Source organism: Astyanax mexicanus, chromosome 20 (assembly GCF_023375975.1).
Source record: "Astyanax mexicanus isolate ESR-SI-001 chromosome 20, AstMex3_surface, whole genome shotgun sequence".
NCBI lineage: Eukaryota > Metazoa > Chordata > Actinopteri > Characiformes > Acestrorhamphidae > Astyanax > Astyanax mexicanus.
The window spans coordinates 20,904,654-20,931,979 of record NC_064427.1 but is presented as its reverse complement, the minus strand read 5'-3'; the positions used below and the strand labels follow the sequence as shown (position 1 = coordinate 20,931,979).

The window sequence follows — 27,326 nt, the reverse complement described above, 5'->3', positions numbered from 1 at the left end:
TTTTATTGACTTTTTAAGATGTTTAAAAGCATTCTCAGAGGAATTCCCTGAAGTTCTTCCTTTTATTTAGCACCAATCTTACACTACACTTCTGGGAAATTTATGAAAAAAGTAAAAGTAAACATTTAAGAGTTGACTAAATTAAATTTAAGACCAAGGATGAAAATCTGGCCTTTTAAAAAAAAAAAAGAAAAAGGCTTTAAATTTAAGGCTTTGAATTTTAGACATTTTAAAGGAGAACTCCAGTGTGAAATGAACTTGGGTTGAGTTAAAACATGATACTGAGGACGAACGTTTGTTGAATAGCCCACCTCCGTTCTCCCCCAGCATTCCCAAATACAGCACATTTAGCTGATGCTCCCAACAGGCCACAATGCTAGTGATAGGGGCATAGAGTTACCCAAGGAAAGAATTTTCTAATTTTACACCTTTAAAATACCTGAAGGTATTGTGTGTGTGTATCAGGTGGTTTCACTACACCCCAAGTGCACTTCACACAGGATTTCTCCTTTAAGACTCTCCTTTTAAGTCCCTGCAGGAACCCTGATACTACAGTCTCGTGATTTATGGTGTGTCAGTGTACATTAACATTTCTGTTAATGGTTACCATAATCCATTTTATACCATCAGTAATATCTTTATCTTTTCCATTTAAACAGCCAATATTGGATAACATACCTTTGGCTATATTGAGAAAGCAGATAAAGTGCTACTGCACTGTGTAAGTGTGTGTGTGTTTGTGTGTGTGTTTTTAGTAAATAACTAGTCAGAGTTATTTACCTCGATGGTGATGAGCGCGGTTCGGTTCAGAAAGTGCTTCCTGCAGTAGCTCATCTCCGTCCTCGTTCCTTCAATGCGGGCGTTCCTCCACCTGACAGCGATCAGCAGTTTAAAGCATTAAATCTTGTTAAAAAAAAAATAATAATAATATACAGAAATCTAAATGCAAGTTTAGTTTAATCTCTAATTTACCACACCTAGCTACAGATCTATCTCAACAGTTGTCCTCCATCTTGATTGGCTGATTAATGATACAGATAGATGCCACATTAACATTTCCACTCGTGCTGGGTTTCTGTAATATATTGTGTATTAAACATCTCTCAAGAATAAATATACTTTAACTTTTGGATTTCATTAATAACACTGCGCAACTCTAAGCTCAAGAAAGAGCTGCTTATCCAGCGCTATTTGACTCTTGGTGGGGCTTAAATGTGGTTAATCTGCAGTGTTTGCTGCTTTCTGTGGATAGTGTGGTTTGTAAGCTCTGCTGCCGTGTTACTAGCTACTCACTGTATGGGCTGAAAAATGCACTCTGGAGAGGGATGTCCTGTTAGTGCTGTTACAGGTTTTTTAATCTCTTTTCTCCACAAGATGGGTTAATCGAACACATTCTACTATTATATGACTTTCAAGTCTTTGTAGTCAGAAACAACAAAAAACTAACAAACAAACAAACGTCAGAAGTTAGCCTAGCCTAGCTACAGACAGAACCTAATACAGATATCCGATGAATCTTTTAATCTAATCTACTCCCAGTTAAAGTGTACGATTAGGTAATGCACTGTATCTCAGTGTTTGAGTACCACACACCCTAGATAAGCGTTGTAGATGGTGAGGTGGTCGGAGTCAGCCACGGCTAATGCGTCTCTCGCCAGATTAGCCTCCTCCTTCCTGCTCATCGGGGTGGAGAACGGAGACTTCTCAGACATCGCTGCAGCTACCGTCGCCTGCGGAGTAAATATTACTATTATTATAACTATTATTTTTATTATAAGGAATCAAAAGATAGTATGCTACATTTCCTCTGATTTCATTTTTTTTTTACTTTGATCCACTTAAAATTTGGTCCAATTTTATACAAAAAAAATGTAACTTAAAGTGGTGTGAAAACATATTTGCCCCTTTCTAAAACTAAAGATTTCTTTAGTTTTTTAAATATTTGGTCATACATACATTTTTCAGATTATCCAACAAATAGTAATATCAAAAATAGTAAAGTAAAAATATAAAAAGCCATTTTAAATGCTAATTTAATTTATGAAGGAAAAAAAATCTATCCAAAACCAGCAAGTTTTTAGAGAGCAAATTCAATTATCATTTAAAAACTGATTTTTATTTTTACTCAGGTTATATTTGTCGGATTTTAAAATGTGTTTGATAATCTGAAAAATCTAAGTATGATAAAAAAGCAAAAATTAAAGAAACCTATAAAGGGGCCAATACTTTTTTCACAGCATTGCGAATGTACCACATTTACTGGACTATAAGGTACACCGTATTATAAAGCAGATTCTGAGGAGCATTTTAAGTGACAATAGTAAGGAACAAGGTTGTCGCCATGTTTTTACTTATCTACTTAGCTAATGCTAATGCTAATGCTGCTGCACCCAGCCTTAGTGCTGGAGAAACTGCACTGAAAACTTACCCTTATAACGCTGCACTTTAACAGAGTGTCTTTACTGCTCCTTAATACGTGACTGGTAGAATTCATACATATGACGCACTGTTGATTTTTGGTAAAGGATTTTAAGTGCACCTTATAGTGCGAAAAATACAGTAAATGTGAAGCTGAACTCACGATGGGCTCCAGGCAGCCCAGGATGGCGCCGAAGATGAGCATCTTGCCGATCTTGACGTTGACGGGCAGGGCGGCGAGGTGGTGGCCGAGCGGGGTCAGCGTGTGGGTCTCCTGCTCACAGGCGCCGATCTTCCTCAGCAACCCCACAGCGTTACACACAGCCTGCTGCTGAGGAGCGTCCAGAGCCCGAGACAGGAACTCCTCCGGAGAACCGTACTCACACTTCTGCTCACACACACACATACGCACATGCACACAAACACACACACAAATACACACAGAAAGAACACACACACAGTTAGTGTGTTTGTATGTGTGAATATATACATACAAACGCAGTCAAATGTTTGGACACACCTTCTAATTCAATGTTTTTATGTTATTTTGCTACACTGTAAATTAATAGAGAAGTGATTCAGACTATGAAGGAACACATAAGGAATCATGTAGTAACTTAAAAGGGTTAAACAAACCAAAATATTTGGGGGTTTTGAGGCTGGTATCTCTCCCTTTCCTGGAGCCATCCTGATGAGTGCCAGTTTAATCATTAAAACGTTTTTTTGATGGTCTTTTTTTTCTATAGCACTCAGAATTTCAGACTGACTAACCTTAATTTTTACTTAAAAAAAATAATTTCCCCATTTAGTTGAGTAGTTCTTGTCATAATATGGATTTAAACATTACTTTTACTGTATACCTGTAACTCTACCTCCTTAGAATTTCACAACTGATGCTTTAAACTAACATTAAGAGGCAAGAAATGCAGTAATTAACTCTTGATAAATTCAGCACAGCTGTTAACTGAAAGCCTGAATTCCAGGTGATTCTAATATCAAACATATTATTTTTTGTTTAGTATGAATCTACAATGCAAAGCATTTTACCATAGTGAAAAAAGACTGAATTTAAGGTGTGTATAAATGTCTTGTGTGTTCGGTCACCATGATGTGCAGACAGAGCTCCTCTAGTGGAACTCTCAGGATCTCGGGTTTGGAGTAATCGATGAAGCTGTTAAACCTGCAGGAACCAGATCAAACCACAGTCACTGCTTTAATACAGGATCCCCTCCATCACACACACACACACACACAATACTACCACAATGCATTTATCAATAACATTTAATATTAATAATTACGGGCATTTATAATGCATATTATTATAAGTAGTGGGTTAGTAGTAGTAAGCTAACAGTAGTTGTATTAGGCTTGTATTGTTATTTTTTGTAGTATTAATGGCAGTATTATTGGTATCAATAGGAGTATTGGCAGTACTAGTAGTAGTATTAGTAATAGTAGTAACAGTAGTTAGTTATGACATTCTTATTAGAAGTCGGAAGCTTGCAGTAGTACTAATAGTAGGTTTATCAGTAGTGAGGTGGCATTAGCTGCTGTAGTAATTTTACTAATAGTAGTAGTAATAGCAGGGCCGGAGTGGGACCCTTTTTCATGCCCAAATCCGGCCCACTTTTTCCATGGAGCAGGAATTTGAATAAATAAAACAGTAGCTAGCTCTTACAATTCCTTTTTATTGCATATAAGTAGAAGTATATGTTGGTAAGTTAACAGAACACCCTTCACTTAAACATGTTTCATTCAAATTTAAATCAGATAAAGATTTAAAAGTAAAAAAAAAATATATATATATATATGAATTAATATTACTTAGAAGCCTTTACAAAATTTACTGAAAACACTTAAAATGATTTAATCGAACATGTAATGGTCAACATATGGTAAAAAACAGGATTTTTTTTTTTTTAGGCGCTTTTCCGATTTTCTATTTAATTTTTTGTTATTTTCAGATCCATTAGGAATCACCATGTAAAATTATAAACTGTTCCCTTTCACTGGTTAGATATTATAGAGATTTAAACTTGGAATGTTATTTTCTTTCTCCAAAGGAGAAAGCTGCTCTGGTTTCTGTGGCGCTGCTGTGTTCTCTTTTCCTCCTTGGTGAAGCTGTTTAATCCAGCTGTTAAACTGTTATATTAATATAATTTTAACGGTCATTAGATTGTTGTTTTTGTCCATTCTTTTGTTTTGTTTATATATACATTTTTCCTTATACTGACGCTTCTGCTATTCAGTTGCTGTATTAATTTTATCGCTCCAGAAAAGATCACTCGTGGGCACAACCAACTTAAACCTCAGACTGTAGGCTCACCTGATGAGTAAAAGACTCACCTGAATTTGGGGTAGAGTCTGAAGCAGAAGCCGCTCCTCACTCGTCCCGCTCTGCCCTGCCTCTGGAGGGCGCTGGCTTTACTCACAAACGTCTCCACCAGAGAGCTCATCTGACTGCTCTCATGATACCTGAACACCAGACAGAAGAACACACACTTTTACACAGTGTAGTGCAGTATTACAGTGTTACGCAGTGTATTATGCAGTGTTACACAGCGATACACAGCATTACACTGTGTTAACCTGTGTTACAAGACATAACGCAGTGTTCCACAGCGGTACACAGCAGTATGTAGTGTTACACAGCGTATTATTTAGCAATACACCGAGATACACAGTGTTAGTTTTCCGCAATGTTACACAGCATTAGTGTGCTACACAGTGTATTACACAGTTCTGCAGTGTAAGATAGCATTGCAAAGTGTTCTACTCTGTGTCACATAGAGTTGCACAGTTATGCCGCATTTCCTGCTGCGCTACAGTGTATTGCACAGGGTTATTGTGCAGTTTATTACATATACAGTGTTTCCCAGTATATTATTCAATGTTACATAGCATTTCAGAGTGTTAATGACTGAACTGAACCGGTGTGTTCTTACCGGTTCTCCTTCGTTCTCCCCGTATCGATAACAAACACCACATCTGGAATAGTGACTCCTGTCTCAGCGATGTTTGTGGACAGAACAATCTGAAACACACACACACACACACACACACATTTATTTCACATATACACACTAAATAAGAAACTAAAATGCTGGACCGAAAAACAGAGCAGTACCTTTCTGACTCCAGCAGGAGGCACTGTGAAGGCTGAGGCCTGGTCCTGGGAGGAGAGCGTGGAGTGAAGTGCTATCAGCTTATATCTTAAAATAAATAAATAAATAAATAAATAAATGATAAAAAAAGGAAACACATAAATTAAATAATTAGACATATCTCACATTTAAAGCTGCTTGCTGTATATTATATTGTGTACATTAGTGTGACAGTACCTGTCCCTGGCGCTGAATCGTTTGTCGGTGGTCAGAAGGTCATAGAGCTGCTGGATGTGAGCCAATCCCGGCAGAAACACCAGAACCGCCCCGTTTACCTCAGCAAACTGAGGAGATTTATCTAAGCACAGCAGATACAGCCAATCAGACTGAAGCAGACTGAAGCAGAACGGGAGGAGTTTACAGTGTTAAACAGGTTAATTGGGTTTACTTAGTGTTAACTGGCCTTACACATGGTTAATTGAGGTTACTCAGAGTAAATTCGTTTTACTAATGATTAATTGGGCTTACACAAGGTTAAATGGGATGACAAATGGTTAATTAGGATTACTTATTGTTAATTGGGTTTACACAGAGTTAATTTGTTTTGCTTATGTTTAATTTGGCTCACACGTGGTTAATTTGTGTTAGTGTTAATTGGGGTTACTCAGGGTTAAATTGGTGTTACTTGTGATTAATTTGGGTTACTCAGGGTTAACTGGTGTTACTAATGGTACATTAGGGTTACTCAGGGTTAATTGGGGTTACGTATCGTTAATTGGGCTTACGCTTAGTTAGGTGGTGTTACCCAGGGTTACTTATGTTTAATTGGGTTTACTCATGGTTAATTGGTGTTACTAACAGTTTATTTGGATTACGCATGGTTAATTTGGGTTACTCATGGTTAATTGGGGTTACTCATCATTAATTGGGGTTATCATGGTTAATTGGGATTACACATGGTTAATTTGGGTTACTCAGAGTTAACTGGGGTTACTCGTGTATTACTCAGGGTTACCCAGGTATGCGAGCAGGTCCAGAATCAGGTCCATGTTGATCTTGTTTGGGTTCATGTACTGCAGGGCTCGACGGGTTCGGCTACTGAAGTGATCCAGCTCTGGACCCAAATCCCAACCAGCAGAGTCTCGCATTATCATCTCCTACACACACACACACACACACACACACACACACACACACACACACACAAACACACACACACACACACACACACACACACACACATATATAAACAGATTTTTTTACTTTTCAACATAATTTAAATCGCAGTCTTATATTATGTACAAATTGAATGATGAATGAAACCACTAAATGCGGGGATGCACCAAATATCTGGCAACCAAAAACACTATAAAACAAAAGCCCTTTCATCCTTAATAATCCAAAAAAGACTGAATGATGTTACCTGATGCTGCAGTGTTTTTCCTCCTTTCTGAGTGACGGAGACGCTAACCTCCTCCTCCTCCTCCACAAACCGCTGACTGTAGTCTGAATCCTCCTCCAGAACATAACCCGTCTCCTCCACGATGTCCTCCAGGTGAAACACCTGACACCACACACACACACACACTTACTAACATAACATAACCTCAGATCACAGTTCATACACTTTTATACGACACACCATACACCAGGCTCCACACCTGTATAAGTTGTGAGGTGTTATCTTGTGAGGAGTAAAGTAACACTAGTCATGTTAAGGCCAGGAATAAAGGCTAATATTACCACACACAATTAGTAGCTATTGGCTATTTTATTTTATAGTTTTTTTTCCAGTATTTTTTTTTTAAGTTTTCTTTATTTTCAAACCTATTATAGACAAACTGTTGAATAGTTAGCTATCTAGATGTTTAGCTTTTTACAAAGAGGCAGACACTGTGGAGAAGGTGAGTGACAGGCTGCGTGGTGAATGAGGTAAGTGACTGACTGAGACTAACTGTGTGAGGTAAATTAAGTGATTTCTTTTCGTGTCACACTAAAGACACCGATATATTTATATTACTGCTAGGTAAATACGGGGCGGGGTCAGTCAGCGGCGGCTTTAAGCTTGCACAGTTGATTTACAGTGTGTTCGTGGAGCGGTGTGGGTGTGCTCTGACTGTAAAAGACTACACTGAGTGTTGTGGGTTGAGGCTCACCTCGCTGAGGACAGTTACTGAAGAGCACGTGTGTTTATCTCAGAGTCGCCAAAAGTCTCCAATAACAACACAAAAACTCACTAGATTTGTCGCTAGTCGCTTTTTTTTTTTTTTTTTTTTTTACAAAAAAAGTCTCTAGAGGGTCTGAAAAGTCACTACACTGTTGGCAAGTTGGCAACACTGCACACAGTGGACAGTGCAATGGGGTGGGGGGGGGGGGGGGAGGGTAATGATGGTGACCAGTGCAGGAGACCCGCCCACATATCCCACAGCTCAGAGCACCGTTTCCCAGCTTCCCCAGGACATGGCGAAAATCATGGGACACCATACTAATTCCCGTCTAGGTGAATTGGCCCTGAGAAAAACCCTCACTAGGGATGAACACGCTTGGAGGAGAACACCAACCGCTAATGCTACTGTCTCAGCTAACAGACGACTACATGGACTAGAATCACCCAGAACCGAGACCAGGGAGTACCAGGGAGTAAGGCCGCTCCTCACCTCCACAGGGAAGGTCCTGCCGGGGATGGAGACCACGGGGCAGCGGTTGAAGTAGGCGGAGAACTTGTCGCAGTCCACCGTGGCGCTCATCAGGATCAGCTGCAGGTCCGAGCGCTTATGGACCACGTCCCTCAGGATGGTCAGCAGGAAATCAGACTGGACGCTGCGTTCATGAACCTGAAGATGAGAGAAATGTACATTAAAATGTATTTTTAAAATGTGTGTGTTTGGATGAGTGTGTGTGTGAGTGTGTGTTGGTGTTCACCTCGTCTACGATGATGTGTGTGAGGGAGGAGAGGAGGCGGTCCTGCTGGAGTTTGCGGAGGAGGACGCCGGTGGTGCAGTAGAGGAGCCGGGTGGAGTCTGAGGAACGATTCTCCATCCTAATCTGATACCCACACACAGAGTCCTGCAGCACACACACACACACACACGCACACACACACACACACAGCCACTAGTATGTTAAAAAAACAAACAGTTGCATCTCAAAACATTAGAATATCATTGAAAAGTTACTTTATTTCAGTAATTCAGTTGAAAATGTGAAACTCATATTATACAGCTCTGGGAAAAAAATAAGAGACGACCCTGAATAACCCTGTTTTTTAATCACAGTTTTAATGCATCTTGGTATCATGTTCTCCTCCACCAGTTTTACACACTGCTTTTGGATAACTTTATGCCTTTACTCCTGGTGCAAAAATTCAAGCAGTTCAGTTTGGTTTGATGGCTTGTGATCATCCATCTTTTAAGTGGTCTCTTTTTTCCCCAGAGATGTATAGATGTATTACACACAGAGTGATCTTTTTTAAGCGTTTATTTCTTCTATTGTTGATGATTATTTATAGCTCACAGCCAATGAAAATTCAAAAATCACTGTCTCAGAAATTTTTTATATTATATAAGATCAATTGGTACTTTTGGCAGTTTGGTTATTGTGCCAAGTCCTGCTGGAAAATGAAATCTGCATCTCCACAAAATTTTGTGGAGAGGCACACAGTCCAAGCTGCTTGAGGTCTAGTGTGAAGTTTCTACCAATCAGTGATGGTTTGGAGAGTCATGTTCATCTGCTGGTGTTGATCCACTGTGTTTTATTATCAAGTCTATAGTCAGTGCAGTGGAAAATCTAAGAATAAAGTAGCTGAATGATGAAGTGATAAACTTTCATTAGAAGGAGTGTCGGTCTGTACACTAATATTTATAAATAAAGTCTATGCAGATTTCTTACCCTGCCCCCCGGTCCGTCCTCGCTCCCCAGCTCCTGGCTGACTCTGCTGGCGAGGCTCATGGCGGAGATCCTCCGGGGCTGGGTGACGGCGATGTTACAGGGCCGCGCCTCCTTCTCCCCAGTCAGCAGATCCTCCAGGATGAACTGCGGGATCTGGGTGCTCTTCCCGCTGCCTGTCTCTCCCGCCACCACCACCACACGGTGGCGCCGCAGAGTCTCCAGCACACGGCCGCGGTGCTGAAACACGGGCAGCTGCTCTCTCTCCGACCGCAGCCTGAGAGCCAGAGCCGAGCCGCGCCGGGACAGGTACAGAGACCGCGCCTCCTCCCACTGCCGGACCTCCCGCAGCGAGGACTGGACCTCCTGAGCATCGTCCGGACCCGCCAAGCTCTCCCACGAGTCCTCCGGCTCCTCCCCCGCACTCGAGGCGCCAACGCTGGAGAACACGGACAACAGGACTGAGCACTAATCAATAATCAACAATAAACTAAAGCAGTATCTTAGGGAACACACTGAACTGAACTGAGCCCTAAATCACTAATCCCTAAACTGGGACACTACCTAGGGAACAAAACTAAGCGATAATCAATAAGCCCTAAATTAGAACACTACATAGGAAAGAGTACTGACACTTTGCTCACTATTTCCCTGTATAGACTGCTGCCCTAACCCTTTTTCCTACTTCAGAGCACAATTTAGGGAACAGAAATATCCCCAAATCAGTTCTTCCTACACTGGAATTTCTCCTAGAAGATGATTGCAATTTTTTTTGTTAAACAGGTTTATATATTTTGTGTGTATTGGAACAAACACAAAAATGCAAAGATGCCTATAATAATTTTCTGAGTGAAAAACTTCATTTTCTGGTAAAAATTTAGGGGTGTCAGGGGGGCAAACACTTTGTGTAAGGTGAGGTGTGGTACCTGGGCTGCTGGCTGTGGTGTATCAGTGTACAGGTGAGAGGCGGTACCTGTGGTGTATCAGTGTACAGGTGAGGGGTGGTACCTGTGGTGCATCAGTGTACAGGGGAGGGGTGGTACCTGTGGTGCATCAGTGTACAGGTGAGGGGTGGTACCTGTGGTGCATCAGTGTACAGGTGAGGTGTGGTACCTGTGGTGTATCAGTGTACAGGTGAGGGTTGGTACCTGTGGTGTATCAGTGTACAGGTGAGGGGTGGTACCTGTGGTGCATCAGTGTACAGGTGAGGGGTGGTACATGTGGTGTATCAGTGTACAGGGGAGGGGTGGTACCTGTGGTGCATCAGTGTACAGGTGAGGGGTGGTACCTGTGGTGCATCAGTGTACAGGTGAGGGGTGGTACATGTGGTGTATCAGTGTACAGGGGAGGGGTGGTACCTGTGGTGCATCAGTGTACAGGGGAGGGGTGGTACCTGTGGTGCATCAGTGTACAGGTGAGGGGTGGTACATGTGGTGTATCAGTGTACAGGGGAGGGGTGGTACATGTGGTGTATCAGTGTACAGGTGAGGGGTGGTACCTGTGGTGTATCAGTGTTCAGGTGAGGTGTGGTACCTGTGGTGTATCAGTGTACAGGTGAGGGGTGGTACCTGTGGTGCATCAGTGTACAGGGGAGGGGTGGTACCTGTGGTGTATCAGTGTACAGGGGAGGGGTGGTACCTGTGGTGTATCAGTGTACAGGTGAGGGGTGGTACCTGTGGTGCATCAGTGTACAGGTGAGGGGTGGTACCTGTGGTGTATCAGTGTACAGGTGAGGGGCGGTACCTGTGGTGCATCAGTGTACAGGTGAGGGGTGGTACCTGTGGTGTATCAGTGTACAGGTGAGGGGTGGTACCTGTGGTGCATCAGTGTACAGGTGAGGGGTGGTACCTGTGGTGCATCAGTGTACAGGTGAGGGGTGGTACCTGTGGTGCATCAGTGTACAGGGGAGGGGTGGTACCTGTGGTGTATCAGTGTACAGGTGAGGGGCGGTACCTGTGGTGTATCAGTGTACAGGTGAGGGGCGGTACCTGTGGTGTATCAGTGTACAGGTGAGGGGCGGTACCTGTGGTGTATCAGTGTACAGGTGAGGGGCGGTACCTGTGGTGTATCAGTGTACAGGTGAGGTGTAGTACCTGTGGTGTATCAGTGTACAGGTGAGGGGTGGTACCTGTGGTGTATCAGTGTACAGGTGAGGGGTGGTACCTGTGGTGTATTAGTGTACAGGGGAGGGGTGGTACCTGTGGTGTATCAGTGTACAGGGGAGGGGTGGTACATGTGGTGTATCAGTGTACAGGTGAGGGGTGGTACCTGTGGTGCATCAGTGTACAGGGGAGGGGTGGTACCTGTGGTGCATCAGTGTACAGGTGAGGGGTGGTACCTGTGGTGCATCAGTGTACAGGTGAGGGGTGGTACCTGTGGTGCATCAATGTACAGGTGAGGGGTGGTACCTGTGGTGCATCAGTGTACAGGGGAGGGGTGGTACCTGTGGTGTATCAGTATACAGGTGAGGTGTGGTACCTGTGGTGTATCAGTGTACAGTTGAGGTGTGGTACCTGTGGTGTATCAGTGTACAGGTGAGGGGTGGTACCTGGGCTGCTGGCTGTGGTGTATCAGTGTACAGGTGAGGGGTGGTACATGTGGTGTATCAGTGTACAGGTGAGGGGTGGTACATGTGGTGTATCAGTGTACATGTGAGGGGTGGTACCTGTGGTGTATCAGTGTACAGGTGAGGGGTGGTACCTGTGGTGTATCGGTGAACAGGTGAGGGGTGGTACCTGTGGTGTATCAGTGTACAGGTGAGGGGTGGCACCTGTGGTGTATCAGTGTACAGGGGAGGGGTGGTACCTGTGGTGCATCAGTGTACAGGTGAGGGGTGGTACCTGTGGTGTATCCGTGTACAGGTGAGGGGTGGTACCTGTGGTGCATCCGTGTACAGGGGAGGGTTGGTACCTGTGGTGTATCAGTGTACAGGGGAGGGGTGGTACCTGTGGTGTATCAGTGTACAGGTGAGGGGTGGTACCTGTGGTGCATCAGTGTACAGGGGAGGGGTGGTACCTGTGGTGTATCAGTGTACAGGTGAGGGGCGGTACCTGTGGTGCATCAGTGTACAGGTGAGGGGTGGTACCTGTGGTGTATCAGTGTACAGGTGAGGGGTGGTACCTGTGGTGCATCAGTGTACAGGTGAGGGGTGGTACCTGTGGTGCATCAGTGTACAGGTGAGGGGTGGTACCTGTGGTGCATCAGTGTACAGGGGAGGGGTGGTACCTGTGGTGTATCAGTGTACAGGTGAGGGGCGGTACCTGTGGTGTATCAGTGTACAGGTGAGGGGCGGTACCTGTGGTGTATCAGTGTACAGGTGAGGGGCGGTACCTGTGGTGTATCAGTGTACAGGTGAGGTGTAGTACCTGTGGTGTATCAGTGTACAGGTGAGGGGTGGTACCTGTGGTGTATCAGTGTACAGGTGAGGGGTGGTACCTGTGGTGTATTAGTGTACAGGGGAGGGGTGGTACCTGTGGTGTATCAGTGTACAGGGGAGGGGTGGTACCTGTGGTGCATCAGTGTACAGGTGAGGGGTGGTACCTGTGGTGCATCAGTGTACAGGGGAGGGGTGGTACCTGTGGTGCATCAGTGTACAGGTGAGGGGTGGTACCTGTGGTGCATCAGTGTACAGGTGAGGGGTGGTACCTGTGGTGCATCAATGTACAGGTGAGGGGTGGTACCTGTGGTGCATCAGTGTACAGGGGAGGGGTGGTACCTGTGGTGTATCAGTGTACAGGGGAGGGGTGGTACCTGTGGTGTATCAGTGTACAGGTGAGGGGTGGTACCTGTGGTGTATCAGTATACAGGTGAGGTGTGGTACCTGTGGTGTATCAGTGTACAGTTGAGGTGTGGTACCTGTGGTGTATCAGTGTACAGGTGAGGGGTGGTACCTGGGCTGCTGGCTGTGGTGTATCAGTGTACAGGTGAGGGGTGGTACATGTGGTGTATCAGTGTACAGGTGAGGGGTGGTACATGTGGTGTATCAGTGTACATGTGAGGGGTGGTACCTGTGGTGTATCAGTGTACAGGTGAGGGGTGGTACCTGTGGTGTATCCGTGAACAGGTGAGGGGTGGTACCTGTGGTGTATCAGTGTACAGGTGAGGGGTGGCACCTGTGGTGTATCAGTGTACAGGGGAGGGGTGGTACCTGTGGTGCATCAGTGTACAGGTGAGGGGTGGTACCTGTGGTGTATCCGTGTACAGGTGAGGGGTGGTACCTGTGGTGCATCCGTGTACAGGGGAGGGTTGGTACCTGTGGTGTATCAGTGTACAGGGGAGGGGTGGTACCTGTGGTGTATCAGTGTACAGGTGAGGGGTGGTACCTGTGGTGTATCAGTGTAAAGGTGAGGGGTGGTACCTGTGGTGTATCAGTGTACAGGTGAGGGTGGTACCTGTGGTGTATCAGTGTACAGGTGAGGGGTGGTACCTGTGGTGTATCAGTGTACAGGTGAGGGGTGGTACCTGTGGTGTATCAGTGTACAGGTGAGGGGTGGTACCTGTGGTGTATCAGTGTACAGGTGAGGGGTGGTACCTGTGGTGTATCAGTATACAGGTGAGGTGTGGTACCTGTGGTGTATCAGTGTACAGTTGAGGTGTGGTACCTGTGGTGTATCAGTGTACAGGTGAGGGGTGGTACCTGGGCTGCTGGCTGTGGTGTATCAGTGTACAGGTGAGGGGTGGTACATGTGGTGTATCAGTGTACAGGTGAGGGGTGGTACATGTGGTGTATCAGTGTACATGTGAGGGGTGGTACCTGTGGTGTATCAGTGTACAGGTGAGGGGTGGTACCTGTGGTGTATCCGTGAACAGGTGAGGGGTGGTACCTGTGGTGTATCAGTGTACAGGTGAGGGGTGGCACCTGTGGTGTATCAGTGTACAGGGGAGGGGTGGTACCTGTGGTGCATCAGTGTACAGGTGAGGGGTGGTACCTGTGGTGCATCAGTGTACAGGTGAGGGGTGGTACCTGTGGTGTATCCGTGTACAGGTGAGGGGTGGTACCTGTGGTGCATCCGTGTACAGGGGAGGGTTGGTACCTGTGGTGTATCAGTGTACAGGGGAGGGGTGGTACCTGTGGTGTATCAGTGTACAGGTGAGGGGTGGTACCTGTGGTGTATCAGTGTACAGGTGAGGGGCGGTACCTGTGGTGTATCAGTGTACAGGTGAGGGTGGTACCTGTGGTGTATCAGTGTACAGGTGAGGGGTGGTACCTGTGGTGTATCAGTGTACAGGTGAGGGGTGGTACCTGTGGTGTATCAGTGTACAGGTGAGGGGTGGTACCTGTGGTGTATCAGTGTTCAGGTGAGGTGTGGTACCTGTGGTGTATCAGTGTACAGGTGAGGGGTGGTACCTGGGCTGCTGGCTGTGGTGTATCAGTGTACAGGTGAGGGGTGGTACCTGTGGTGTATCAGTGTACAGGTGAGGGGTGGTACCTGTGGTGTATCAGTATACAGGTGAGGTGTGGTACCTGTGGTGTATCAGTGTACAGTTGAGGTGTGGTACCTGTGGTGTATCAGTGTACAGGTGAGGGGTGGTACCTGTGGTGTATCAGTATACAGGTGAGGTGTGGTACCTGTGGTGTATCAGTGTACAGGTGAGGGGTGGTACATGTGGTGTATCAGTGTACATGTGAGGGGTGGTACCTGTGGTGTATCCGTGTACAGGTGAGGGGTGGTACCTGTGGTGTATCCGTGTACAGGTGAGGGGTGGTACCTGTGGTGTATCAGTGTACAGGTGAGGGGTGGCACCTGTGGTGTATCAGTGTACAGGTGAGGGGTGGTACCTGTGGTGTATCAGTGTACAGGTGAGGGGTGGTACCTGTGGTGTATCAGTATACAGGTGAGGTGTGGTACCTGTGGTGTATCAGTGTACAGTTGAGGTGTGGTACCTGTGGTGTATCAGTGTACAGGTGAGGGGTGGTACCTGGGCTGCTGGCTGTGGTGTATCAGTGTACAGGTGAGGGGTGGTACATGTGGTGTATCAGTGTACATGTGAGGGGTGGTACCTGTGGTGTATCAGTGTACAGGTGAGGGGTGGTACATGTGGTGTATCAGTGTACATGTGAGGGGTGGTACCTGTGGTGTATCAGTGTACAGGGGAGGGGTGGTACCTGTGGTGTATCAGTGTACAGGTGAGGGGTGGTACATGTGGTGTATCAGTGTACAGGTGAGGGGTGGTACCTGTGGTGTATCCGTGTACAGGTGAGGGGTGGTACCTGTGGTGTATCAGTGTACAGGTGAGGGGTGGTACCTGTGGTGTATCAGTGTACAGGGGAGGGGTGGTACCTGTGGTGTATCAGTGTACAGGTGAGGGGTGGTACCTGTGGTGTATCAGTGTACAGGTGAGGGGTGGCACCTGTGGTGTATCAGTGTACAGGTGAGGGGTGGTACCTGTGGTGTATTAGTGTACAGGGGAGGGGTGGTACCTGTGGTGTATCAGTGTACAGGTGAGGGGTGGTACATGTGGTGTATCAGTGTACAGGTGAGGGGTGGTACATGTGGTGTATCAGTGTACAGGTGAGGGGTGGTACATGTGGTGTATCAGTGTACAGGTGAGGGGTGGTACCTGGGCTGCTGACTGTGGGGCTGCTGCTGTTTGAGGCGGGTGAGCAGGCGGGCAATGAACTGATCTCTGGGTTTATTGATGGCTGTGCGAGTCTCCTCCTCCTTCTGCTGCTCTCCGTCTCTCCACTCCAACCACACGTCTCGATACGGAGGGGGGAGGAGCTGGTGCACCGACTACACAAACACAGAAATAGTGAATAACGTTAATTAAATACAATCAAATTAAATGAGAAAAAATAAAATGTTTTGTTTTAAGACTATCTGACCTGTCCCTTCACCAGAGTATACAGAGCCAGCGTAGCTCCTAAATGCTGCGCCTGCAGGCTGTCCTCCGTCACGATGGAGGGACAGACCTCCAGCACATCATCCGGCCTCTGAATACGAACCCTGACCACAAAAATACAACGTAAAAATGACTCATTAACTGGAAAAGTGTTTTTTTTTTTTCTTAAAGAAAACACAGGATGTTTACACAGCTAACATGGCTCAGACTGATCACTAAAGTATCCCAGGTCATGGTAGAATGTTGCATTGACATGATTGCTAAGTGGTTGCTATGGTATACAGGGTGATTGCTATTTTTTGCTAACTGGTTACTATGGTGTTGCTATGGTATTGGTGATGGTTGTTAAGATGTGGCCAGGTAGTTGCTAAGGTGTTATCATGGTATCTGTGGTGGTTGCTAAGTGGCTGCTAAGGTGTTGCTACAGTATAGGTGGTGGTGGTTGTTAAGGTGTTGCCCGGTGGTTGCCAAGGTGTTATCATGGTATCTGTGGTGGTTGCTAAGTTATTACTATGTTATCTGTGGGGTTTGCTATGATGTTGCTAAGTGGTTAATATGATATCCAACGTGGTTGCTATCGTGTGGCTACCTGGTTGCAAAGGTCTTTTGAAATGGTATCTGTGGTGGTTGCTAAGTGGTTGCTAAGATGTTAATATGGTGTTGGTGGTGGTTGCTAAGGTATTACTATGGTATCTGTGGTGGTTACTATAATGTTGTTAAGTGGTTGATTTGGTATCCCTGGTGGTTGCATAGGTGTTTTGCGATGGTATCTGTGGTGCTTGCTAAGTGGTTCATATGGTATTGGTGATGTTTGTTAAGGTGTTGCCAGGTGGTTGCTAAGGTGTTGCTATGGTACCCGTGGTGGTGGCTATGATGTTGCTAAGTGATTGCTATGATATCCCAGGCAGTTGCTATGATGTTGCTAACTGGTTGCAAAGGTGTTTTGCAATGGTATCTGTGGTGATTGCTAAGATGTTGCTATGGTTTTGCAAGGTGGTTGTTAAGGTGCTGCTATAGTATATGTGGTGGTTGCTATGATGTTGCTAAGTGGTTGCAATTGTATCCTTGATTGTTTCTATGGTGTTCTGTACTTGCCCACGCCCTGATACTACCACCACCATGCTTGACTGTAGGCAAGGGACACCACCATACAGTATTTGTTTCAGGCACATATATAAATGATTACAGGTGTGATCCGAGTACACACTGGATCTTTCCACAAGAGGGTGCTATAAAAAGGCTCTCAGAGGCTACTTTACTTTTGGGTAGTGTTCCTCCTGTTGAGAGATCCAGGCTGTTATTAGTGATTAATTAGAACCAGAGACTGTAAAAAAATATGGACGCCGTGTCTCCTTTCCCATTCATTCAATGAAAATGAAGCCAAAATCTTCCGCCATGTTGGCGATCCTGCCACCTGATTCTGCGCAGTAGAGTCCAAAGGAGGGAGAAAGACTGTGGAGAGACAGCCTACTCATTTGAATAACACCACCCCTGAGGGCTGCCTCGCGGTCACAGACTGCGGAGCGGGGCGGAGCGGAGCTGACGGTCTATTATTGGTCCCGCCCATAAGCAGCCCTTTTACAATAAACACACCTTTTTTAAATAGAGCTGAATAACGTTTTAAAAAACGAATTCTGTGGGGATATAAAAATTTGACAATATAAGCAGAGGTTACACTAGCTGCTGCATTTAAATAAAGGAGGTAGAATTACAGTATATTAGAAAAAAATGTGATTGAAAGTTGTCTGTTTTGTCATTGAAACCTATGGGGATGGGTGGAGTTACACAGCTTTCTGCAGCCGAACAGCAGGGGGCGCCCGACCTGTTGTGGCTTCACTTTTGAGAGACGATGCTCTGTCCGGCTATATACAGTCTATGATTAGAACCTATAAATCAGCTGATCATCACACAGTAATTTAAACATCACGCACTTGCATCTCCAGTGTCTCCCTGCAGGAACCTTCTGGAAGGACGGCGGGGGGCTCTTGGGAAGGTTCTTCCTGCACCAGTCGATCAGGAACTGTTTGGGTGATTTTCCCGTCCAGCTGCGGCCGGTATAATCAAAGTCCCTCACGTCCTTCTGCTCCTTCTTCTTCTCAGCTGGAATCAAACACAGGTCAGCATGAAGGTGCAGCTCAAACGCTGTGAATTCTATACCATTATTATGAGAATTTTCCTATAGAATTTCCCACTGGGATCAGCTCAGTCTCTGTGTGTTCAGGAGTCTGACTGGCTGGTGAAAGAAGCTGTTGCAGAGTCTGGAAATGGAGAATCGAACGCTCCAGTATCTATCCAGATACTGGATATCAGAGCGAAGGGTCCGTGTGAGGGATGGGTGGGGTCTTTTATATATATATGGGGTGTTTTATATACCGATGGACAGGATTGCAAAATAATATCTGTAGCTACTAAATACCACTTAATTTTAATCAGGATAATTCAGTAACTAAATTGTTTAATACCAAATTGGCAAAAATGAGAAACAAATATCAATATTTTAAATATCTGATGTCCTTTACTGCAGAGAGATAAATGGCCAAAATATAAACATATATTTTTTTACTTTTTTTTGTATTTTTTTGCTTTTTTTGCACACAGCAATTCTGTCAATATTCTGTCTGATATTACACACCTAAATCACAAGGATTTCTATTCAAGCATTACATAAAAAGGCTTCATGTTTAATAAGAAACCTTACTGAAAAATATAATTGCAATTGTGTTCCTCCACCGAAGGCGTTGCTTTCTCCTCGTTCACTCCTCTCACTGAGAACGAGACACTGGCTCTCCTAACACGTATCCGTCCTACTACGTGTCCGCTTGACCCAATTCCTTCAAACCTACTGCAAACTATCGCACCTGCAATCATTCCGGCTATCACTCACACGATCAATGCCTCTTTAACTTCTGGTGTATTCCCGACTGCTTTCAAACAAGCACATGTGACACCACTGTTTAAAAAGCCTTCTCTCAACCCCGCCCAGGTTGACAAATACAGACCGGTCTCACTGCTACCCTTTCTCTCTAAAACACTAGAAAGAGCAGTTTTAAATCAGGTCTCTGGCTTCCTCTCCCAGAATGACCTTCTGGACCAGAACCAATCTGGGTTCAAAAAAGGACATTCTACCGAGACGGCTCTGTTGTCTGTGACTGAAGCGTTGAAAACTGCCAGAGCTGCAGGTCAGTCCTCAGTGCTCATTCTGCTGGACCTCTCGGCCGCATTTGACACAGTCAACCATGACTTCCTCCTAACTATACTCTCAAACATGGGGATCGCAGATAATGTGCTGTCATGGTTCAGTTCGTACCTCACTGGGCGCTCGTTCAAGGTGTCGTGGCAAGGACAGCTGTCCTCAGCCCGCTCCTTATCCACTGGGGTTCCCCAAGGTTCGGTACTGGGACCCCTTCTCTTCTCCATATACACCACCTCTCTTGGTCAGGTTGTCCGCTCACACGGATTTTCCTACCATTGCTTTGCTGATGACACCCAGCTATACCTGTCGTTCTCACCTGAAGATCACTCAATCTCTGCACGGATATCGCAGTGTCTCTCTGACATATCCTCTTGGATGAAGGAGCATCACCTTCAATTAAATCTCTCAAAGACTGAACTTCTGGTTATACCAGCAAAACCATCTTTTCAACACAACTTCTCTATAAGCATCGACTCTCTCTCTCTCTCACCGACAAAGGTTGCTAGGAACCTGGGTGTTATGGTTGATGACCAACTCTCCTTCACGCACCATGTGGCCTCAGTTGCTCGGTCCTGCCGCTTTGCGCTCTATAACATCCGAAAAATTAGACCGTTCCTGACGCAACAGGCCACCCAACTCCTGGTGCAAGCCTTTTCCTTTAAACTTATTTTACATTGTACTTGACTATTGTAAGTCGCTTTGGACAAAAGCGTCTGCCAAATGTAATGTAATGTAATGTAATGTATATATATATATTTTTTTCACCTACACGTGTAGCCCATATACTGGCCAAGACCTGAAATATCTTTTTTTAATATTACAGCTCAATATTAAAATCTCTATATCTTATAAATGAATGATGATGCAGGTCTGAAATGTTAAACAGTCTCAAGCGAGTGATTTGTGTTGAATTCAGCGTACTGTATGAAAGATCTGCAGACTGATAACTCTGATAAAACTCTACACTCGGTTCTCACTTTTCTCGGCCGGCTGTTTCTCAGCTTGTTCGAACAGGTTAAAGTTCAGGTCCTCGTTCTGTTCCTTTACAGGAGCCGCCTTCTTCTCCTTCTTCTCCTCTTTCGGAGTGTCCGTCACTTTAATAGCCGGGTTAAACAGCGGGTGAGACTCCAGCGGCTTCATCTCTAAAAAAACACACAAACAACAACTTCAAATATATATTTCATACATTATAAATACACTTTTCTAAATACAATTTATACAATTTACACTTCAAGTCATAGCAAACAAAGACTCTGTTCACACAGCAGGTAAGTGTGGCTCAAATCTGATCTTCTAGGTCAGGCCCGCGGGCCATTTGTTATATCAAGTCCAAAATCAGTGAAGTGTTTCATTTTCCAGCAGGACTTGGCACACTGCCCACACTGGCAAAAGTGTCAATAAGTCTGGTCTTATCTAATATTCTAATTTTCTGAGATACTGATTTCTGGGTTTTCAGTGGCTGTAAGCGATAATCAACAGTAATTTTAAAAAATGAAGCGGCCCGCAAGGTATTTTAGAAATAAAATGAAAGTTGTCCCGCAGGTTTTTATAATGTGAGATTTAAAGTTTAAATCATAGGTGCCAGAAAACAGCCCAAAACGTCTAAAAGTGGCGAGAGTGCTCAGTTGCAGGGTTGAAAAGAAGGGAGTGTGTATGTTTAATTTATCTGGAATCAGTTGCCTAATTAAAATTTGAAACAACACTGTCAAAGATAGAAAAAGATAGTAACTCAAGTAAAATGGTGTGTAAAATGAAAGTAATCAGGAACATTTATTATTATTATAAGTGGTATATTTAATTATTGGTTTTATTAGAGTCTGTGGCCCGTGACTGCACATATATTTCTCTTTCTGGCCCCCAACAAAACAAGTTTTGTCACCCCTGTTCTAGGTCATAATTTAGCACAGGTGGGAATCTAAAATGTTCATATTTCATAGTGATTTTAATCACTTCCGAAATCCATGTCATACTCAATTCATGGCCAGATTGAAATTATGCAACTTTTCCATAAATGTAAAGCGAAAATGACCATGAGTAGACATTTCTGTAACAATTGACATTTCTGTGTTAATAATATTACGAGATCTGTGCAGAAAACATGCAGTGTGACAAAAAAAAGGCCAAATGCGGCAACAGATCACAGCTGTGGTGATGTGATGTGATGAGGTTCACTCCTGCTGTTTTGATGACGTACCTGTGTTTGGTTCTGCTGGTTCTGATGCGGATATTAATTAAGGTGTTTGCTTTTGGGTGTAGGGTGCATACCATACCATACCAGTGGTATAAAACACTTTTACAATAACAATAATTCATTTTTCTAGAATTTTTCTCAATTATTTATACCACAATTTATTATTAATTTTAGCCAACTTTACTACATACAACCCGATATCACTGTAATCGTTCTACTAAAATAAATCATAATGTTTGGTGTAAGATAGTGATAGGGATTTTATTTGACCTTGCTGGATGACCCTGATGCGGTCCTGTGCTGTCCGCTGGCCCGTTTTATCTTTCTTGGTTTTGGCGTCCGCTGCCGTTTCCTTGGCATCATACAGCTGAGCGGTCAGCAGCAGGTACCGTTCATTCTGATAGAGAAATAATGTTATATAATATTACATTAAAAACAGACTGTACATAATACTGTATAATTTTATATCATTTATTTATCTACCATCACATTCAGACAAATGCATTTTTATATTTTTTGTACATTTATCATTTTATTTTATATTTACACACAGAGAATAAAGTGAGGAATTAGGTGATCTCTGACTCACAGGATCGAATTTCTCGCTCAGTTCTGGGTTTCTGGACCCGTTTGCGCTCTTCCTCTCCTCCTCCTCCTCCTCCTCTTCTTCTTCACTGCTCTCCTCTTCCTCCTGCTGAGCGTATCTCAGAATCCACTCCTTCATATTCACACTCTCACCTTTCACCTGCGGCTGAGAACACACAGATCATTCATATATCTTAATCTAAATACTTTTTTTTTTTTTTATATATCATTTTATTTCAAATTTTTCCCATTTGCTCCTCAATTTATATGGCCAATTACCCAACCCACTCACTAGGACTCCCCCTATCACTAGTGATGCCCCAACACACCAGGAGGGTGAAGACTAACACATGCTTCCTCTGATACATGTGAAGTCAGCCACCGCTTCTTTTGGAGCTGCTGCTGATGCAGCATTACCGAGTAGCATCACAGCACGCTCGGAGTAAAGCGCAGCGACTCGGTTCTGATACATCCGCTCACAGACGCCCTGTGCTGCAGACATCACCCTAGGAGTGATGTGGGGAGAGAGCACCATCTACCCACCCGGAGGGATCAGGGCCAATTTTGCTCCCTCTGAGCGCCGGCATCTTGATGGCAAAGCTGCATGAGCGGGGGTTCAAACCTGCCACATCCCGCTCATAGTGGCAGCGCTTTAGACCGCTGGACCACTCGGCACCCTCCCCCCCCCCCCGATAGTGTTGCACAGTATACAGATACTATAAAAATATTGCAATACTTAATTATTAAAAATGTTAAAACAATTCATTTATTTAATACTTTAACCCAATTAGCAACAAAAATCCCACCTTATAGTCTTCTTAGCTTAATAAATCAAAAGTGCCTCAAGACAGTAATTCAGTCATTTCAGTAATTCAGTTCAAAATGTGATATATTATAGATGTATTACACACAGAGTGAATGAAAACTCAAAAATCAGTGTCTCAAAAATTACAATATTATATAAGACCTATTATTGGTACTTTTGGCAGCGTGGGCAGTGTGCCAAGTCCTGCTGGAAAATTAAATCCGCATCTCCAAAAAAAAAGCTGTCAGCAGAGGGAAACATAAAGTGCAATGACTTAAAGAAGCAGTGGTGTGTATACAGGTTTACACAACCAATTTCTACACTGCAAAAACATAGAAACCACTTGAGACACCACAGCAGCCAGCTGGCACCAGCTCCAGAGCAATAATCCTAATATTAGTACTTATCTAATCAGACCCACAGTGATTAAAAGGTGAAGCGTGGGTTTGTGCTAAGGTTACATTCATTAGTTCAGCAAACGTTACTATCCCTAGCTCTGTGTTGCTGAATGAGCAAATATAGTTTAATTTACACAGAGTTAAAATGAGATCAGCTGGAAAAAATGAACTTAAACCTGCCGTTTGTCCTGGCTCACCCTCCCAGCTCTCAACCTCACTCCCTGCATTGTATACATGCCACTGCTTCAAAAACCTGGCGTCCACATGTGTGGACATCACATTTTGGGTTGTCTAGACCACAACACTAAATTTTGCTCTATAAGGGCCTGGTGTCCATGTATGAGGCCATTATACTGTCACCTAGTGGTGGCAAAAGAGTTAAACACCACATCGTTTTGATTTTTGTTTAGAAATTTATAGCAACACAGTGAATATAGTTAGTGTATTTTTTTTATTTTTACTTTGTTACATCTTTGTGTTTAGGCACAAAATATATGTTAATGCGACTTCATTGTGTTTTATTAAAATATATATCTAAAGTCCTCATATGTGGATGTCATATTTCTCAGAAACTGCATCATCATGTAAAAAGGTAATTATTTGCCTTTACACTAATCAGGTGCCAATTAGCCCAAATAGCAAAAAGAACAAAAAAATGCATCCCATGCAAGAATTTGAGTCTTACGAGGTCAAATATTAATTGCATCCCTATTAATGATATGATGAGGTTCTGTCCTGGTGTTCTGATGTATGTACCTTTGCTTTGGGTTTCTCCTCCTGTTTCCTGGCCGGTGTTTGGTTCTGCTGGTTCTGCTGCTGGAACCGGGCCCGGCTCTTGGTGTTCTCCTCTCGCAGGCTCTGACTGAACCCCTCCGGCAGCTCATCTTCACACAGCAGGAGATCATTCAGATTCAGGTGTGGAATTAAAGAGGAATTAACAGAATTTGTGCTGCTGTTTATTATATAACATGAGTCTGGTGTGGGTGATATTTAGGCCCAATCCCATTTCCCTTTTGTACCCCTTCCCCTTTAAACAGAGTCAGAAAATATATATATACATTAAAAACAGAGGGGTAGGGCTCAGGAGTGAAATGGGATTGGGCCTGATTCAGTGTGTTATTTTTTACCATCTTTAAGATTCAGGCAGAGCCAGTCGAGTGCTGAGTGCAGATCTCCTCCGTACAGCATGCTGCTCTTCATAGCCTCCTCTATGTGCTCCGTCTTAAAGCGGAACTTCTGCAGAGCTGTGTACAAGTCCTACAAACACACACACACACACACACATTCAGTGTATTTATTAGCACATTTATTAGCATATTTATCAATTTATCAGAGTTTTAATTGTCTAATAGGAGCAGCCTAAGCTTCCTCACCACTTCAGGTTTAACTTACATGAATAACTGAGAAATACAATATAGATATACCCATATATCTGTATGTGTGTATATGCATTGTCCAGCTGTAACACTTTGGAGCCGGTCTCAATGCAGACATCCAACTCCGACCCAGATAGAGAGCTTTGGGGCAGGAGAAACATGAAGCACATGGAGCAGATAGGACACTCGGACTAGCTCTGGCAGTATTCCACTTGCTTATTTATTAGTTCATACATGAACTAATGCAGCACCAAATCACATTTACAGCATTACTTAGAATAAAATACATAAAAGAAAGAAGCTCTGTCCAGCGATGTCTGTTCTCTACGCTCTCAGTGTAGCTACAAACATAACCGCACAGTTAGCATAAGGAGCTCTTAAAGGGACAGTGTACACATTACTGAATACTGACAGTTACATATTTCCCCCAGACAATTTAAGTGCTCATCCCCACCATTGTGAGCATGTGAGCAATACCAAACACTTCCTGAGATTTTTTTTTTCATATATGATAGATATACTACTAGCCAAGAACATAGGAGGTGAAACAAACTCCTTAAACAACATATATCAAATGTCCTTAATACTCCAGTTGTTTTTTAATAATTAATACCTCATAATCCCTCTTTACCCAGCACCACCCCTTAACTCATCTGAGTTTCTCTTTACAAATGAACAGCAAACTCATGGCGAAATAACACTGGAAACTTTGACATGTTGTATTTTTCATACCTTTTGGGCAGTTTAACATAACTAATATATGGAATATGTTCTTGCCAATACACAGCTTAAAATAAATTTTGTAAAACAGTTGTAAATACAGCCAATAAAATGTAATTCAAATGTTTTTATTACCAGCAGTTTCTTGGTGGTGAGTCTCCCTGATATGGGTCCATTATCTCCATTCTCTTGCCGATGGTCGTTGATCAGTTTGATGATTTTCTTCTCCAGGTCCGACTGAATAACAACCTTCAATCACAATACACATAATAAACCCTATATATATATATATATATATATATATATATATATATATATATATATATATATATATAACTCTGTTAGTAGAAGAGTATCAGGTATCTTCAGGTATCAGATCATATATTCAGATCCATTTAGGCTCAGTTTCCCAGACATGGATTAAGCCTAGTCTTGAACTACACAACATGTTGAATGGAGATTTTTTTTTAATGAAAGGAAAACAGAGTATATGATTAGACCTAATCCTAATCTCACCCATAGTGTAATAACTTTCTGCAGCCTAAGTCTACAGATATGTTGGCTGTAAACTTTACCTTGAGGACAGATTTATCTGAGACTCCACTGGGGTCCACCTGCGAGCTGCTGGTGAGGCTGTAGGTTTTGGGAGCTGCAGGAGAAATAAATAATAATTATTAATAAGGTACCAAAGCAGATTTAAAGGCCTCATATCATGACACACCCTGTTGTTGTCACAAAAACAAGGCATTTACATACTGGCTGAGGTTTTTACTCTACATATAGTGCATCTGGTTTTGTGTAGATTTGTATATAGTAGCTCAAACAATATGATATTGTCAATGTCAATCAAACAATTTGTGTATTTGTTTATTTATATTTATTTCCATCTACTCAAAATTTCAGAATCATAGCTATTTAATTAATTAATTAATATAGACAATTGGAAAAGACAGAAGTTATTAGTCATTATTATTATTATGTTGAAATTTTAGTCAAACTTAGGCAGTGCAACTTTTGAGCATGAATGACAAGTGATGATTTTCCCAGATGAAATTCAATTAAAAAAATATCTTTTTTATATGAACACTTGTCAGTCAGATTTCTATGTTGTAAATATTGTTTTCTGCGTACTGTGGGGTCTTTGCATATATTATATTATATTATATTATATTATAGTTAGGTAAAGGGCAGTGCTGTACCTGGACCTGTCCTAACACCGGATCTACATTAAAAGTTCCACTGTAAACCAGTTTAATTTTAAGACTAAAGAGTAAATAAAGTTGTTGTACCTTTAGTTTTATTCTCCTTGCTGGAGGTTTTGGTGTTGGTGGTTTTCTGCTGCTCCGGTACCGGGTTTGCCGGGTTTACAGGTCCAGCAGCTGCAGCAGCCGGAGTCAGAGACGCGGATTTCTTCTTTTTCCCGCCCATAGAGACACACCGACACCCGGAGAACGAGACCTGATATAAATATGGGTTTATAATTTATAAATGTGTGTTAAAAAGCTGAAATAAACATTCACACACTCATACACAGAGCTACACACACACACTACAACTGCAGCGTGTGAACCTGGCGACACTCACACATTTCAAAATAAAAGTCCCACACAGAACATGGGACTTTTTTATTGCCAATTTATTGTACATTAATTTCATGTTTACGCACAATATACAGTTATACGTAAAATAGTATGTAATTATGTTATACAAATAATACAGTTATAATTAATTAATATAATAATGTCATTTAGTTGGACCAAGGCACTGCAATGGATGAATGATAGTTAGGATTTTCCCAGACGCAA

The 27,326-nt window shown here is 43.3% G+C and overlaps 1 protein-coding gene across 2 annotated transcripts in view; it reads right to left on the bottom strand.

Moving 5' to 3' along the window:
- The window catches only part of dhx29 (DEAH (Asp-Glu-Ala-His) box polypeptide 29), a 31,544-nt gene extending 4,439 nt beyond the window's left edge, over nt 1-27,105 (bottom strand). Inside the window, exons 1-24 of one of the 2 annotated variants that reach the window (XM_049468589.1) lie at nt 26,811-27,105; nt 26,097-26,170; nt 25,657-25,770; nt 24,553-24,682; nt 24,182-24,309; nt 22,227-22,388; nt 21,908-22,034; nt 20,424-20,588; nt 18,185-18,353; nt 16,237-16,357; nt 15,972-16,144; nt 9,414-9,849; nt 8,448-8,591; nt 8,183-8,359; nt 6,949-7,089; nt 6,541-6,682; nt 5,763-5,883; nt 5,549-5,633; nt 5,367-5,455; nt 4,768-4,896; nt 3,523-3,598; nt 2,582-2,806; nt 1,594-1,730; nt 781-871 (exon numbers count right to left, since the gene is read on the bottom strand). In XM_049468589.1, coding sequence (XP_049324546.1) covers nt 781-871; nt 1,594-1,730; nt 2,582-2,806; nt 3,523-3,598; nt 4,768-4,896; nt 5,367-5,455; nt 5,549-5,633; nt 5,763-5,883; nt 6,541-6,682; nt 6,949-7,089; nt 8,183-8,359; nt 8,448-8,591; nt 9,414-9,849; nt 15,972-16,144; nt 16,237-16,357; nt 18,185-18,353; nt 20,424-20,588; nt 21,908-22,034; nt 22,227-22,388; nt 24,182-24,309; nt 24,553-24,682; nt 25,657-25,770; nt 26,097-26,170; nt 26,811-26,949 — 3,495 coding nt within the window. In that variant the 5' untranslated portion in view covers nt 26,950-27,105. The remainder of the gene's footprint in view (nt 1-780; nt 872-1,593; nt 1,731-2,581; nt 2,807-3,522; nt 3,599-4,767; nt 4,897-5,366; nt 5,456-5,548; nt 5,634-5,762; nt 5,884-6,540; nt 6,683-6,948; nt 7,090-8,182; nt 8,360-8,447; nt 8,592-9,413; nt 9,850-15,971; nt 16,145-16,236; nt 16,358-18,184; nt 18,354-20,423; nt 20,589-21,907; nt 22,035-22,226; nt 22,389-24,181; nt 24,310-24,552; nt 24,683-25,656; nt 25,771-26,096; nt 26,171-26,810) is intronic. The other variant, XM_049468590.1, reaches the window with a different exon arrangement.
- Nucleotides 27,106-27,326: the final 221 nt, after the last annotated feature.